The sequence below is a fragment of the Podarcis liolepis genome (assembly GCF_965112155.1).
Source record: "Podarcis liolepis genome assembly, chromosome: 17".
NCBI classification, from domain to species: Eukaryota; Metazoa; Chordata; class Lepidosauria; order Squamata; family Lacertidae; genus Podarcis; species Podarcis liolepis.
The window spans coordinates 2,514,619-2,528,085 of NC_139571.1; the positions used below are offsets into that span (position 1 = coordinate 2,514,619).

At 45.8% G+C, this 13,467-nt stretch overlaps 1 protein-coding gene across 2 annotated transcripts in view; it reads right to left on the minus strand.

Annotated features, from left to right (window-relative positions):
* Positions 1 to 1,933: 1,933 nt before the first annotated feature.
* Positions 1,934 to 13,467, minus strand: part of SMC1A (structural maintenance of chromosomes 1A) — a 33,864-nt gene continuing 22,330 nt past the window's right edge. The window contains exons 13-25 of one of the 2 annotated variants that reach the window (XR_014520683.1): positions 12,322 to 12,459; positions 11,884 to 12,000; positions 9,956 to 10,062; positions 9,696 to 9,837; positions 9,417 to 9,562; positions 8,883 to 9,036; positions 8,009 to 8,791; positions 7,374 to 7,530; positions 7,108 to 7,262; positions 5,334 to 5,485; positions 5,059 to 5,128; positions 4,824 to 4,934; positions 1,934 to 2,518 (exon numbers count right to left, since the gene is read on the minus strand). Coding sequence is in view for 1 of the 2 variants with exons in the window: in XM_083482433.1 (XP_083338559.1) it covers positions 2,435 to 2,518; positions 4,824 to 4,934; positions 5,059 to 5,128; positions 5,334 to 5,485; positions 7,108 to 7,262; positions 7,374 to 7,521; positions 8,681 to 8,791; positions 8,883 to 9,036; positions 9,417 to 9,562; positions 9,696 to 9,837; positions 9,956 to 10,062; positions 11,884 to 12,000; positions 12,322 to 12,459 (1,635 nt within the window). In the remaining variant the exon portion in view is untranslated. The remainder of the gene's footprint in view (positions 2,519 to 4,823; positions 4,935 to 5,058; positions 5,129 to 5,333; positions 5,486 to 7,107; positions 7,263 to 7,373; positions 7,531 to 8,008; positions 8,792 to 8,882; positions 9,037 to 9,416; positions 9,563 to 9,695; positions 9,838 to 9,955; positions 10,063 to 11,883; positions 12,001 to 12,321; positions 12,460 to 13,467) is intronic. The other variant, XM_083482433.1, reaches the window with a different exon arrangement.

Genomic DNA, 13,467 nt, shown 5'->3' on the forward strand with positions numbered 1-13,467 from the left:
GGGTCTTGGTGAACCACAAGCTTAACATGTGTCAACAGTGTGATGCAGCAGGGAAAAAAGCTAATGCTATTCTAGGTTGCATCAACAGGTCAAGGTCAGCTCAAGGGAAATAGTCTGCCTTGATCAGACCACACCTGGAATACTGTGTCCAGTTGTGGGTGTCACAATTTAAGGATATTGACAACTGGAACATGTGCAAAGGAGGGAGATCACAATGATCAAGGGTCTGCAAACCAAGCCTTATGAGGAGCGGTTGAAGGAGCTGGGCATCTTTAGCCTGGAAAAGTGGCGACCGAGAGGAGATATATTTTTAAATATCTTAAAGGCTGTCACATGGAAGAGGGAACAAACTTGTTTTCTCCTGTTGTGGAGGGCAGGACACAAACCAATGGCTTCAAGTACTCACCTGGAGTACTGTGTCCAGTTCTGGGCACCACAGTTCAAGAAGGACACTGACAAACTGGAACGTGTCCAGAGGAGGGCAACTAAAATGGTCAAAGGCCTGGAAACGATGCCTTATGAGGAACGGCTAAGGGAGCTGGGCATGTTTAGCCTGGAGAAGAGGAGGTTAAGGGGTGATATGATAGCCATGTTCAAATATATAAAAGGATGTCACATAGAGGAGGGAGAAAGGTTGTTTTCTGCTGCTCCAGAGAAGCGGACACGGAGCAATGGATCCAAACTACAAGAAAGAAGATTCCACCTAAACATTAGGAAGAACTTCCTGACAGTAAGAGCTGTTTGACAGTGGAATTTGCTGCCAAGGAGTGTGGTGGAGTCTCCTTCTTTGGAGGTCTTTAAGCAAAGGCTTGACAACCATATGTCAGGAGTGCTCTGATGGTGTTTCCTGCTTGGTAGGGGGTTGGACTCGATGGCCCTTGTGGTCTCTTCCAACTCTATGATTCTATGATTCTATGAAAGGAAATTCCGACTAAACATCAGGAAGAACTTTCCAGCAGTAAGAGCTGTTTGACAGTGGAACAGACTCCCACAGGAGGTTGACTCCCCTTCCTTGGAGGTTTCTAAGCAGAGGCTGCATGACCATCCAACATGGATACTTTAGTTGAGATTCCTGCATTGCAGGGCGTTGGGACTAGATCAGTGCTTTCCAAACTGTGTCGTGACACATTAGTGTATCGGCTGCAGTGTGTAGCTGTGTCACACGAATGCTCCCTGTGCTCCACCTGGGACTAGAAAGGGGTTAGTTGAACCTCCAGTTTGCTAGTAAAACTGAATCACTGTGTCACGAAATGACGCTTGTCTAAAAGGTGTATCACCAACATGAAAAGTTTGGAAAGCTCTGGACAAAATGATACTTGGGGTTCTTTCCAACTCTACAATTCTATGAAGAACTATCCAGAATCATGTAAAAATAGATATACGCAGCTCAAACTATATATACTGTAGAATTCAGCTTTCATTGGTAGAGAATTTGCTTGATTGGGCACAGAATTTTAAGATTTGGTTTTTTAAAGAAATGACATATACATGGTTTTTATTATAATCCCTTGAATTAACAGGTCCATCAAGGCCAGCAACGGCTCTAGGTCAAATCAGAACATCTGGAGTGTCATTATAACAGTTTGACTGCCCCTTGCAAAATTACAATGCAATTCAGTTGCTAGCAAACAACAAATTGGTATCAGATATGTCTTTGCCTTGGAAAAAACCAAACACCTTCCCCTGAACTGTATGCATAAGGACCCTGTTAGTAAATTGCATCCATCCCTGACATATTTGTCAGCACTCATGCAAGCTCCAGGATTTATGGGGTGGGGATGTGTGTGTAGAATAATGTTCAAGAGGCTTGGTGACACTGGCCCAACCTTGGCACACCTTGGCAGAAGGAATTCATGTGCCTTCTCCCACCACCGTCCCCACCTCACCAACCTTCCCCTCCCACATGATCTGCTACAAGAATACTACTAGAGGATGGAAGTAACATATTTTAATTTCAATCACACACAAACACATATACACATGATATCAGGCTAGAAAAAAGCAAGATCTGAAGCCACACCTTAACAGGTGAGAGCTTGGCACAGGAGGAATCCTCCTGAACCCACCATGATTTTGGTCCTATAAAGAGTTTTAAAAGCAAATTAAGGTACAAGGGAGGAACAACATTCCTCCTTTTTTCTTCCCATCCCCAGCAATAAGAGATGCTGACTTCTTATTTTAAAAACAGGGCGCTGTTGCTCTACAGCTACAGTTGGAGGAACAATCTGCTATTAAGCACACAAAAATGCTATCCTACCGTCATCAGTAATACCCCAGTCCCTCAACCCTTACCCTTCCCAAACCCGCTAAACATTCTGTAGGATAAATAAAGGGCAGACAACAGTTAAGGCCTTTGGAGGACAGAAAGGGGAGCAACGGAGGAAGGTTTTGAAAAAAACAGTGAGCCTTGGTGTCCAGCTTCTTTCTTCTGCTTTTACTGCTCATTAGGGTTTGGATTGGCATCCGGATACTTGGTGAGGTCAAAGGTCAGGACTTTGCTGATGACACAGTCTCCTTGCTGTGGGAAGAAAGGGAAAGTCATGTGACAGCTGCTCCTTTACTCTCATAGATCACCCCAACAGAGCAGCCCTCCTGAGGGCAAACAGGCTCCCATGAGTCACTCTTGTCCTTGGACAAGAAGGGAGCAGGATTTTTAGGAGAAGGGGAGTGGGGAAACCAACTGTACGGCAGGTTATCTTAGTCTTCTAATCCCACCCTTCTTTATTTTCAGAGGAGTATCTAGGGGTTGGTGAAACCATCCCCTGCTGGGGGCACAGGCCCAGACGGACCCCCTGCAAAAATCACCTATCAGACTATGAAGCACATGATTTTATGTGTGCAGCAACGTGCTGCTGCTATCATGGCAAAACCAAACACGGGAGAAGCTTTCTGCCCGTCTCACACTGCAGCACAAAGGTGTGTGAATTCTTTCACCCTTCCTCCTTGCCTCGTCCTCACTCTGGAAGCTTTGAGTACTTGGGTTGTGTAAAATGTAGTAATTTCTAATGTGACTATTGCAGTAAAGTGGTTTTTATTGGAACGGCCTCCCCATCCGACCACAGCCCCCTTGCCAAGGGTGCAAGGGATCCTAGGTACGCCTCTGTTTCTTTTTAAACTTTGTAATATTTCCAAACATTCATTTGGTTATCACCCCCTCCATTTTTTGGTCATCTCTCCTCTGAAACAAAAAACTAAAGCAGATATGAGGTAATAAAAAACCAGCACCTCTGAGCACGTAAAAAGAGCGACCTTTCACTTGTCACTGAGCAACTGCAACCTAACTGTCCCCACAGACTTATGCCTGAAGTCTTCCCTCGAGGGCTTCTATGCAGACTAGCATCCCCAGGCCCTGAAAGGAGGCGCCTGCCAGAGAATTTCCCCAAAAAGTGTTTGCCTCCTAAGCTGCTGCCTTTAATGGTGCCCCAACACCCCCTTCTCTGGGCTAGAGCTGGGCGATTTTGCAACTTATTGTCTGAAACTGATACTACGTTCAGATTGCAATACCGGTTTCAGAGTTTTTGAGTTGGCAACACATCGCAGTCCCCCAGCCACTGCTAGAACATTTCACTCCTGTCCGCCTGTCTCTGCTGTGCTGGCAGCGGTGGTCAGGAGTAAGAGAGCGGCCGGTTGCTCGTGTGGAGGCAAACATGCAGACAGATGGACTTACTCAGCTGGGAGGCAGGAACCTTTCTGCTCCGACCTGAGCAGTTTAAAGGAGCCCGAGACCCTCCAGCTTGCATGAGCCAGAGCAGTACTGGGCCTTGCTCAGCTGGGGGGTGAGAGCCTTCCCACCTCCCAGCTGAGCAGTTTAAGGAAGCCCCTGTGACCCTACCCTCCAGCTTGCGTGGAGCCAGAGTGGTACATTAAGGGGCTTGCTCAGCTGAAAGCCTGGATGATGTGTCTGACTGCTTCTTCCTCCCCTAAGGTGGGGAAGAAGAAGCGACCAGCTACATTTCAGACATTGTGATACACAGTCGTACCTCAGTAGCTGAACGCCTTGCAAGACAAACGTTTTGGCTCCCAAACGCCGCAAACCCAGAAGTGAATGTTCCGGTTTGCGAACGTTCTCCAGAACCCGAACATCCAACGCAGGTTCCGTGGGTTCCAATTGGCTGCAGGAAGCTGCACCTTGGTTTCCAAATGTTTTGGAAGTCAAATGGACTTCCGGAATGGATTCTGTTCCGACTTCCGAGGTACAACTGTATCAGTATACCACAGAATTAAAAAAGGTAAAGGTAAAGGGACCCCTGACCATTAGGTCCAGTCATGGACAACTCTGGGGTTGCAGCGCTCATCTCGCTTTACTGGCCGAGGGAGCCGCCATACAGCTTCCGGGTCATGTGGCCAGCATGACTAAGCCGCTTCTGGTGAAACAGAGCAGTGCATGGAAATGCCATTTACCTTCCCGCTGGAGAGGTACCTATTTATCTACTTGCACTCTGACGTACTTTCGAACTGCTAGGTTGGCAGGAGCTGGGACTGAGCAACGGGAGCTCACCCCGTCATGGGGATTCGAATCGCCAACCTTCTGATCGGCAAGCCCTAGCCTCTGTGGTTTAACCCACAGCGCCACCTGCATCCCTACCGCAGAATTTAGCTGCTGATATATCCCAATCTGAAATCCATACATCGCCCAACCCTATTTCACCTTCCTTCATGGCAAGGTCACCTCATTTTGAGGCCTTCATCTCTCTAGATTGTACAAGGTTTAAAAAGGAATGGATGTCAGAGGGGGATACAAACACATTACTGTCATTAATACAGGCAGGCAGTGGACAGGTGTCAGCAGCACTGAAATATAATTCTCTGTTACACTTCCATACCTCAGGGTAGACACCAATGAGACTCTCGGCCTTGGTGTAGAATTCCTCCTTCAAGGAAATAACAATGGCCTGGAAGTTGCACGTAGATTGCTCCTTGATGTAATTGGCCACCTGTGGGGATGTCAGAGGGAGAAGGGTGAAAAGGAGAACTGATCAGCCCAACCCTTCCTTTGCTTTTCTTCAAATCTGATCCAGTAATGTCCAGCTGCCCCATCTGATTTAGCCTCCTACCAACCTTCCCAATGTTGGTGTTGTCCAAAGCAGCATCGATCTCATCCAAGACAAAAAATGGAGCAGGTTTGTAGCTGTGGATAAAGAGAGAGAGCCAGCAATATGAAGCCACCTTGTACAGAGATGGACCACTGGTCCACCAAGACCAGCAGCTCTTCAGCATCTCTGGCAGAGGCCTTTCCTACCCATCCGCTGCAGATGCTGGAGAGAACACGAGACTGTGAACCTTTGCAGTGTGCAATGTCCCTCCCTCCCCCCTTAGTAAAAGGCTGACCTTACCTGTGGATGGCAAAAAGTAGAGCTAAGGCTGCCACTGTCTTCTCCCCACCAGACAGGTTGTCCATGGGCCGGAAGCGCTTGCCAGGGGCTACACAATTGTAGTTTATGCCATCCAAGTAAGGCTCCTCTGGGTTCTCGGGGCCTAGGAAGGCCTAGAGAAAAAGGGATGAAGGGAGACAATCAGAAATCTTCACACCAGTGGTCAATACCTCAGAACCATCTTTAATGGGGAAGGCCAGAGCTCAGGGGGTAGCGCACATGTTTTGCATTGAAAAACTCCCAGGTCAACCCCTGGCATCTCCAGGCAGGGCTGGGGAAAATTCCAGGCTTTCTGGAATCAGAGAGCCGCTGCCAGTCAGCGCTGACAGTGATGGATGGGCTAAGTGGACTGATGATCTAATGTGCTGTAAGACAGCTGCTTAGATCAATTTCACAGTATGATGAAACAGAGCCAGACCCTATGAAAATAAATTTCTGTAAGGGAAGATGGAAAGATGGATGTATTAGGGCTTTGCTAGTCCAATACACCCAAGAGGGGTGGGTTGACAGCTACCTCAGAGGCTTCTGGGCAACAACAGTATTGTGGAATTCAAACTAATTTGGATACTTATAATATAACTCAGCAAGCCAAGAAACGTGGCACATTATTAAAAATAATCAAATATAGTGGCAAAAAGCCACCCCTGAGGAGCTGGCTGACAACAGAGTCCATCATCTATTTAGGGGTAATGAGGGCTTGATTAGGTCCCCCACTCCTCAGAAAGCAAGCAAGCAAGCAAAAAAGTGTGCTCCTGCAGCTGCTTTGACTGAGGCAGCATGCACAGTTCCCCCTGCAGCATGGAATACGCACACAGGAGCTTGACTCCGCAAAGCATGGCACTAGAAGGCTCAAGCGAATGCCAGTTGGTACAATTTGTCTGATGACAATATGGGACAGCATTTCAAAGCCCAACACATGAATAAATAGCATATTTTGCATATGAATAAAAAGAACAGTAGCTAGGCTGTAATCAGTCTTCTGGGGTTTAGACTGATGTTTTAGAAGACAATTCTGTTTGCAACTAGAAAGCAAATTTGCATGAACACAATTTCTATAATCTGTTGGTAGTGAACTCTCAAAATCTGATTCCCATGGTTAATGGAATTTTGATTTTCAGTTTGTAGTAAATTGGCTTCCATTTACAATAAAACAACCTTTGGTTGATCATGGGAGGAAAACACAAACACTCTTTATAGGGTTCATCCAATTTTAAAGAAATGGCACCCATAATAATCCCTAAAATATCTGAACATCATAGTATTTGTCTGTATGTATGGTACAATTCCGTGGAGATACATAAAAAGCGCTGAATGCGGCTCTAGGTGTTGAATTTGACTTCCTGAAAATCTCTGCTCTATTTAAAATTGTTTGAAAAATGAGAAAAGATAGGACAGCAAGTTGCTAGCTCCCATGGGTCAGGAGGTATGCTTTGATGTAAGTGGGTGCTGCCTGCTGAGATCTCTGAAAGCAGGGGAACAGCTTATTGCCTCTCCACGTGAATAAAAAGCACAGAATAAATGATGCTAAAGAGTAAATATTAGCAGGAAGGACACTATAAAATAAGACACTGTGCAAATTTCCTCCATTTATCCGATTCATACCGGACGCAGAATTCAGCTTTGCTCAACTCAGAATTTAGGTTCCCTGGCTTTAATGTTTGTCAAAACATGGGTCACACACAAGAACCGTTTATAACATTGTTAGCTGTCCATGGTAGGCCAGGGGTGTCCTCACCTGGGCACTGCTATTTCGTGACAGGGCTTTGTAGATCTCATCGATGTTGGTGGCCACTGACTCAAAGCAGGAGTTGAAGCGGTCAAAGCGCTCCTTTTTTATCTGTTCAAATGCCTGCTTGGCTTTCTTGGCACGTTTCCGGGCAGCCTCGAATTCTACCAGAGCAAAGGAAGAAGTGTGAGCACGGGTCTTCCCAGCCCTCCAGCAGAAGCCCTCGGCCCAGGTCCCCAGCACTCTAAAGAGAGGTCAGGAGGGGGATCCAGTACCATCAGAGGTCTCCTGGAACTTGTCCCGCACACTCTCCAGCTTCTCCATTGCCTTCATATTAGGAGCAGCAATCCGCTGCAAAATGCTCTGCTGCTCATTCAGCTTCTGTTGCAGCTGGTTCATCTCCTGCTTGATCTCATCTTCAGCCTGGGAATCCTGTAGGCGGGAATGATGGGAGGCGGTTCAGGCAGCCAGAGACTCTAATAGTCATCATCCCCACCCCACCCCCCACAAACCCAGAAATTTCCAGAGAACCCAGATGCATCTGCCTTAGTGACGCGCCTATGCCACTACCCTCTCTAGCCAACCGAAGTCTGGGGTGAGAATCCTCAGGACCTTTGGGGCTAATTATATGGGAGAGAAAGGCCCTTCTAGCAAACTCTCTGCCATCACCGCTGGGGCACAGTCCAAGCAGGATCCCTTTCCCCTGCCCATTAACTCAATCTGTGGCATGGACAATTGTTATGGCATATGCAGGAGCGATCCTTGAGAGGTCAGAGTACACAATCAACTCCAGATTCCAATTTTCTTAAAGACTTCTTTAAGAACAAAAGGGTCAGGTAAAGAGAAAGTCAGGTTGCAAAGTTAAAAGATAATAAAAACATTTTTTTCTAAACAGAAGTTCCAAACTTACGTATATGAGGCACGCGGATCATCCATGGTTCAGCGGAGACAAAAGGGATGATGACATGTGGATGACAAAGAACATAGGGAAGACAGCCCCATTTTATCCCTGAAGAATCAGGGGAAGATTGACAAGTGGAGGAGAACCCTCTATAAAGCAGAATCAGGAATGTAAAGGCCTACGTGAACCAGCCCATTCACTCAGATGCAACTTTGAAGATGCTGCTTTGAATTCCCCCATTACCAGTGCTGCCGGTGTTATTTATGTGCACCTAGAATCTGGAATTCCTTCCTGAGAGCAACTCCCCAGGCTTCCTCATTAAGGGACTTGTGGAAGTACTTTAAAGCTTTTGGTTTATGTTTTTGTAGGGATTGGGGGAAGCTAACAAATAAACAATGTTCCAGCATTTTCTTACTCATTTTTAATTTATTACTGTTCATTCTGCCTTGCAGTTCTGTTATTATGCTGGTTTTAAATGCAGCTTTTATTTTGGATTGAAGCCACCTCGTAGATCATTTGACAGAATGACAGGGCATAAATATTTTAAATAAGTAAAAGAATATATAAGTGACCTGAACACATGTACATTTTTGCTTTGTGGACTTGCCACTGGGGACAAAAGGCCACCTCCCCCCTCCCCCAGCTATTCCCCAGGAAGAGCAGACCCAAGGGGAAGCTCACCTTCAGGTCCTCAGAGAGGTCACTGTAGTCAATCTCAATGAGAGCTTCTCGCGCATACATGTTGGAAGTCCTCTGTGAGCTGCTGGCTGCCTCCTCCCCCTGGGAGCCACCCTGCACCCAAATCAAAACAAAAGAGAACCATCTCACTCTCCTGCTTGGGCCTCATACCCACCCTCTGCTATACGTGGGACACTCTGCTTACCTCCTCCTGACTGATATCATCCATGGTGCCTTTAGAGAGGGGCAGTTTGATGTCCTGCATCTTGCAGGCTTGCAGCAGATTGTGGCGGTCACTGCGCTTCTGCTCCAGCTTGGTCTCAATGGCTGTCACTTCCTTCTGCAAGTGAGTCATCTCCCTGAGAGCCAAAGTCAATATTGATAATATTTAGTATAAATATTAAATTGAATCAAATAAAAAAAGAAGAGAAATATAGAGACATGTTTGCCATCAACAGCTATCAACTACAAGAGTTAAACAGAACCTTCCTGTCCAGAGGAAGTGAACCTCCAAGGACTAGATGCTAGGGACAACCCCTAGGGGAGTTGTCCCAGAGGCTTCTGGCTGGCTGCCCCTAGAAGGAGGACGCTACTGCATTTGGTCAGATCCAGCACAGGATTCACCTCCAGCCATTTTACAAACTTCCCACCTTAGAGAAAGGGGAAAGGTTATCAAGCATCCCTCCACAGCCTCCCTTCCTACATTCCCTACCCTCTGCCTCCAGAAGCCAAGACTCACTTGTTGGCCCCGCCCAGCTTCTTCCGAATCTCCTCCATCTCATGGTTCTTGTCGTTCACCTCAGATTTCTTGGCCAAGTGCTGGTTCTTCAGGTCCTGCAGCTGTGCCATGGTCTCATCAATGATCTTCATGTGCCGCTGTTCCTCCTTAAGTGGGGGGCAGAGAGAAACAGAGAGACTATGAGCTCGACCATAGACTCTACTGCCTTCTTCCCCACCTTCAAGCCACCTGTAACTGCTGGACCAAACCCTCCTAGCCACCATCGGCCCACCCTGGCACCTTCTTGAGTTTCTCTATCTCAGCTTCATCTTTCTTGACCGTCTGCTCCCACATGTGCACTTTGTCCTGATCCTCCTTCAGCTGGTTCTTCTCAAAGTCCAGCTGGATGCCCAGACGGGTCTTCTGGTTTTCAAACTCCAACCTGCAGAGGGACAGGGGTTAAATTTGGGTCTCAGATCCAAACCCATCCATGCATTCACCCAGCTTCCATATTCTTCAACCTGGGAGACTTCATGAGGGCACAAAGTTGGGCTGGTTACCTTTTCTTGGCAATCTCGTTCTGGCGTTTCACCTTCTCCTCCTCAAACTCCCTGATGTTCCTTACCCCAATCTCCCGGCAGAACTCCTCAAATACCTCATCTTCTACCTGGCAAGGATGGGAAGAAACTAAAGTGAGAGGAGCAGGATGAGATGGAGCAGAGTAGTTCCGAGTGGGTTTTTTAACACCAAATTTCCACTTTCAGGAAACTTTTCCCACATTGATTGGAATGCCACACAGCCTGTGTGTGATGATTCTGGGGCACACAGTCAAGGCAGCCTGTGCTGGAAAGGCTGACTGGGCTCCAATACCAGCAGCCTGCCTTATCCTAGGTCAGACTATTTGTTCATATTAGCCCACTACTGCCTATTCTGGCTGGCTGTGGCTTACTAGTGGCTCTGCAGGGTCTGAGAGCCTACACAGCATTTGATACCTGGTCCTTTTGACTGAAGAGACCAGAGATTGAACCTGGAACCTCCTGTAGGCAACGCATGTGGTCTACTACAGAGTTATGGCCAATCCCCACATTAGCGAACAGTGCGCCCTAAAACACATCTGAACGCCACTGCCCAGTTTGTGCTTTGCAAAAGATCTGTATTGGTGGGCAGCCTAGCTTTTTGTCATCCATGAATAAGGAATCCAGATAAATTTCTAAGACCCAGAGTTTTTTATTACTAGGCATACCTGTGTTCCACTTTCTGAGTTCCTGGAACACAGCTTCAAAGCCACCAGAACAGAAGATGAATGTCCAGACCAGGTCACCTACATCACTCTTTTCCCAACACCTGCCATTGCTGTAGCCTTCTGATAACCCCCCTTTCTCAGACTTTTCTGTCCTGCCCCTTCCAGGCTAGTTCCCATTCTGGAACCTCCCTTTCAGCTAGCTCAGCCTAGTATAGGAGTAGGAGTAGTACAACAACTCATGCAACACGTTGGCAACTAATATACACACAATAATTACCAAAGTAATTATACATTCTATATCAATCTTCTAAGAAAAATACAAAACCTTGTGCAAAGCCACAGATACTTGCGAACTACTCAATCTAAGATGAACTTCTAATGTTTGATTTCAATGGATTTTTCAAATGCTTAACTCAGTCTTTTGTTGATATGTATACTGATATTCAATTTCATAGAGAATACTATTTCTTGACTTAAGCTTAAGAGTCTGATTTGGGAGTGTTAACTAGTGACTCCTGTAATGCACTCCAAATGGAGCTCCCCTTAAAAATGGTCTGGAAGCTGCAGCTGATGTAAAATGTGGCTCTCAGCCTTTTAAGCAGGGCAGTAAGGTGAGACTCTGTCATTGGTCGTAAAAGCAACACTCACCACTTTTGAGCCAACAAGCCCATTTCAAGGTATTGCCCTATAAGTCTTGAAGTCCAAGCACTGTGCTTTAAGATATGCAGGAAGCCCCTGCTGGTGGCATCTCAAATGAGTACAGCTCATGGGACAGTGACCCAAAACAGAGCATTCTCTGTGGACACCGCCTCCCTCAGATAAGGGCATTTGTCCCCCATGTTGTATTTAGGCATGAGCTGAAGATTTTTTCTTTGCTGAGGCATTTGGAAACTGGATGTTGTTTGAGATTCAGCAGCTTCTTGTGGAGATGATTTTTATATTGCTTAGATATGTAGTTGTTCAGCAGACATTATTGACCTTGTGCTCCCCAGATATTTTGGGACTACAAATCTTATCAGTACAGCCTGCAGGTGCACTATGTTGACAAAGACCGCTGCAGATACATTAGTCATTGTATAGATTTTCCTTAAGAAGTTACACAACCACCTTAGGCTCTTTTGGGATTGAGGGTAGGATAGAAATATATAGTAATAATTTATAATAAAAGTAATAGTAGTAATAATAATAAATAAAAGTAACAAGCATTAACAACAGGGTCTAGCCCTTTGTCTTGATCCATCGTACCTGGTTCATCTTCTCCTTGAGCTCCTTCATCTCACGCTCCCTCCCCTGGATGATGCGTTTGATGTCATTGATGCGGGGCCCGAAGTTGGCCAATTCACTTTCCAGCTTGGACTTTTCCTGTTGGGTAGAGCATTCTATTAGGGATATAATTCAGAAGGAACTGAGGGACTGATGGTAGGAATCTCTCTCAAGCAAATTGATCATGGCAAGACTGGGGCTTCAGAGTTTATATCCAGTACAGGGGTGAACTTGCATGCCCAACCTTGGTAGTCTTTGATGGTTGCACAGGACAGCCCTCCAAATGAACACCCCCAAGCATCTTCTGCTGCACCTACTGCTGTAGCTCTAAGGCAAGAGGTAGCATCCCCTACAAAACTCAGAGAGCTACCTTGGAAGTTGGAGGCCTGAAGGATGCATGGTCCCAGCAAGCCGTCATACCTGGAGATTGAGAGCAAGATGACGGGTCTTGGTTTGCTCCAAGTCACTTTGGGAGTATTTCAGACGCATCTGCAAGCCATGGGCCTGGGACTGGACTTGGCGCAGCTCTGCCTCCTTCCGCTTGGCTTTCATTTGCTCCTGGAAATGAGAAAAGGAGATGTAGGGGGAGTGGGGTGCAAAAAGAATAATGGAATGAGAAAACAATTTTGTTGTTATGCTGCAGCCAATGTGAAGCAGCTAAATTCCAGGAATAAATTCATAAGGCGTAAAGGAGGAGCCCCAATGCTGTCTCAGAAAGCTGAAAACAACTCCCCGACAGGTAGCTAGACCCAGTCCCCTGAAAAGATACATTTATGTACTATTAAGGATTACAGAACTTTTCTTGCAGGAATATAAATCAGTAAATGTTTTAATACGAATACTAAATGTTTTAATACAAATGTTAAAAACATTGTAGCTGTGGGTAAGGGATTGTGATTAAGATTGAATGGAATTGGATTAAACAAACTTTTGGAAGCAGAATGAAAACAAAAATGCCGTACCCTGAAATCTAGCACGCAGGAGTAAAAACAATATGTTTATGTAATTGGCTGTTTAATTATATTTGAATTGGAATTGTGAATTGGCACTGATACAATGTGGCATATATTGGATTTTTTGTAATTGAAAATTAATAAAATTTATTTAACTGAACACACACAATTGCGAAGATCTAGTGGCCCAGTTTGCGTGCAATGCTAAAACGTAGTTTCATGTTATGTAGATGAGTTACAGCTCAAGTGCTTCCACCTCTCCTACTCCAATACGGCCAAACGGAGAATGGAAGCTTCCACTTTTGTTTTAGATTAACCATAGTTTGTACCATTACTTTGAACTCCTAAGCTGCAGTTAATCTTAACTTTGTAAATTGGTTTTGAAATTGGCTTGTTTCCACTTGGTTGGATGAGACTAACCATACTTTCCCCAGATTTGGACGTCAAGATAAGCAGTGGTTAATGTAAAAGAAGCAAAAGCTTCTGAACTCCTTGCAGTCATAACGGGGACGGCAGCAGGGAGAGCTCACTGTGACTTGTCCTTGTAATGCTAAAGGTTATATCACATGCAAATGCAGCCAGTGATGCACATGCAGTATAATCCTAAGCCTGT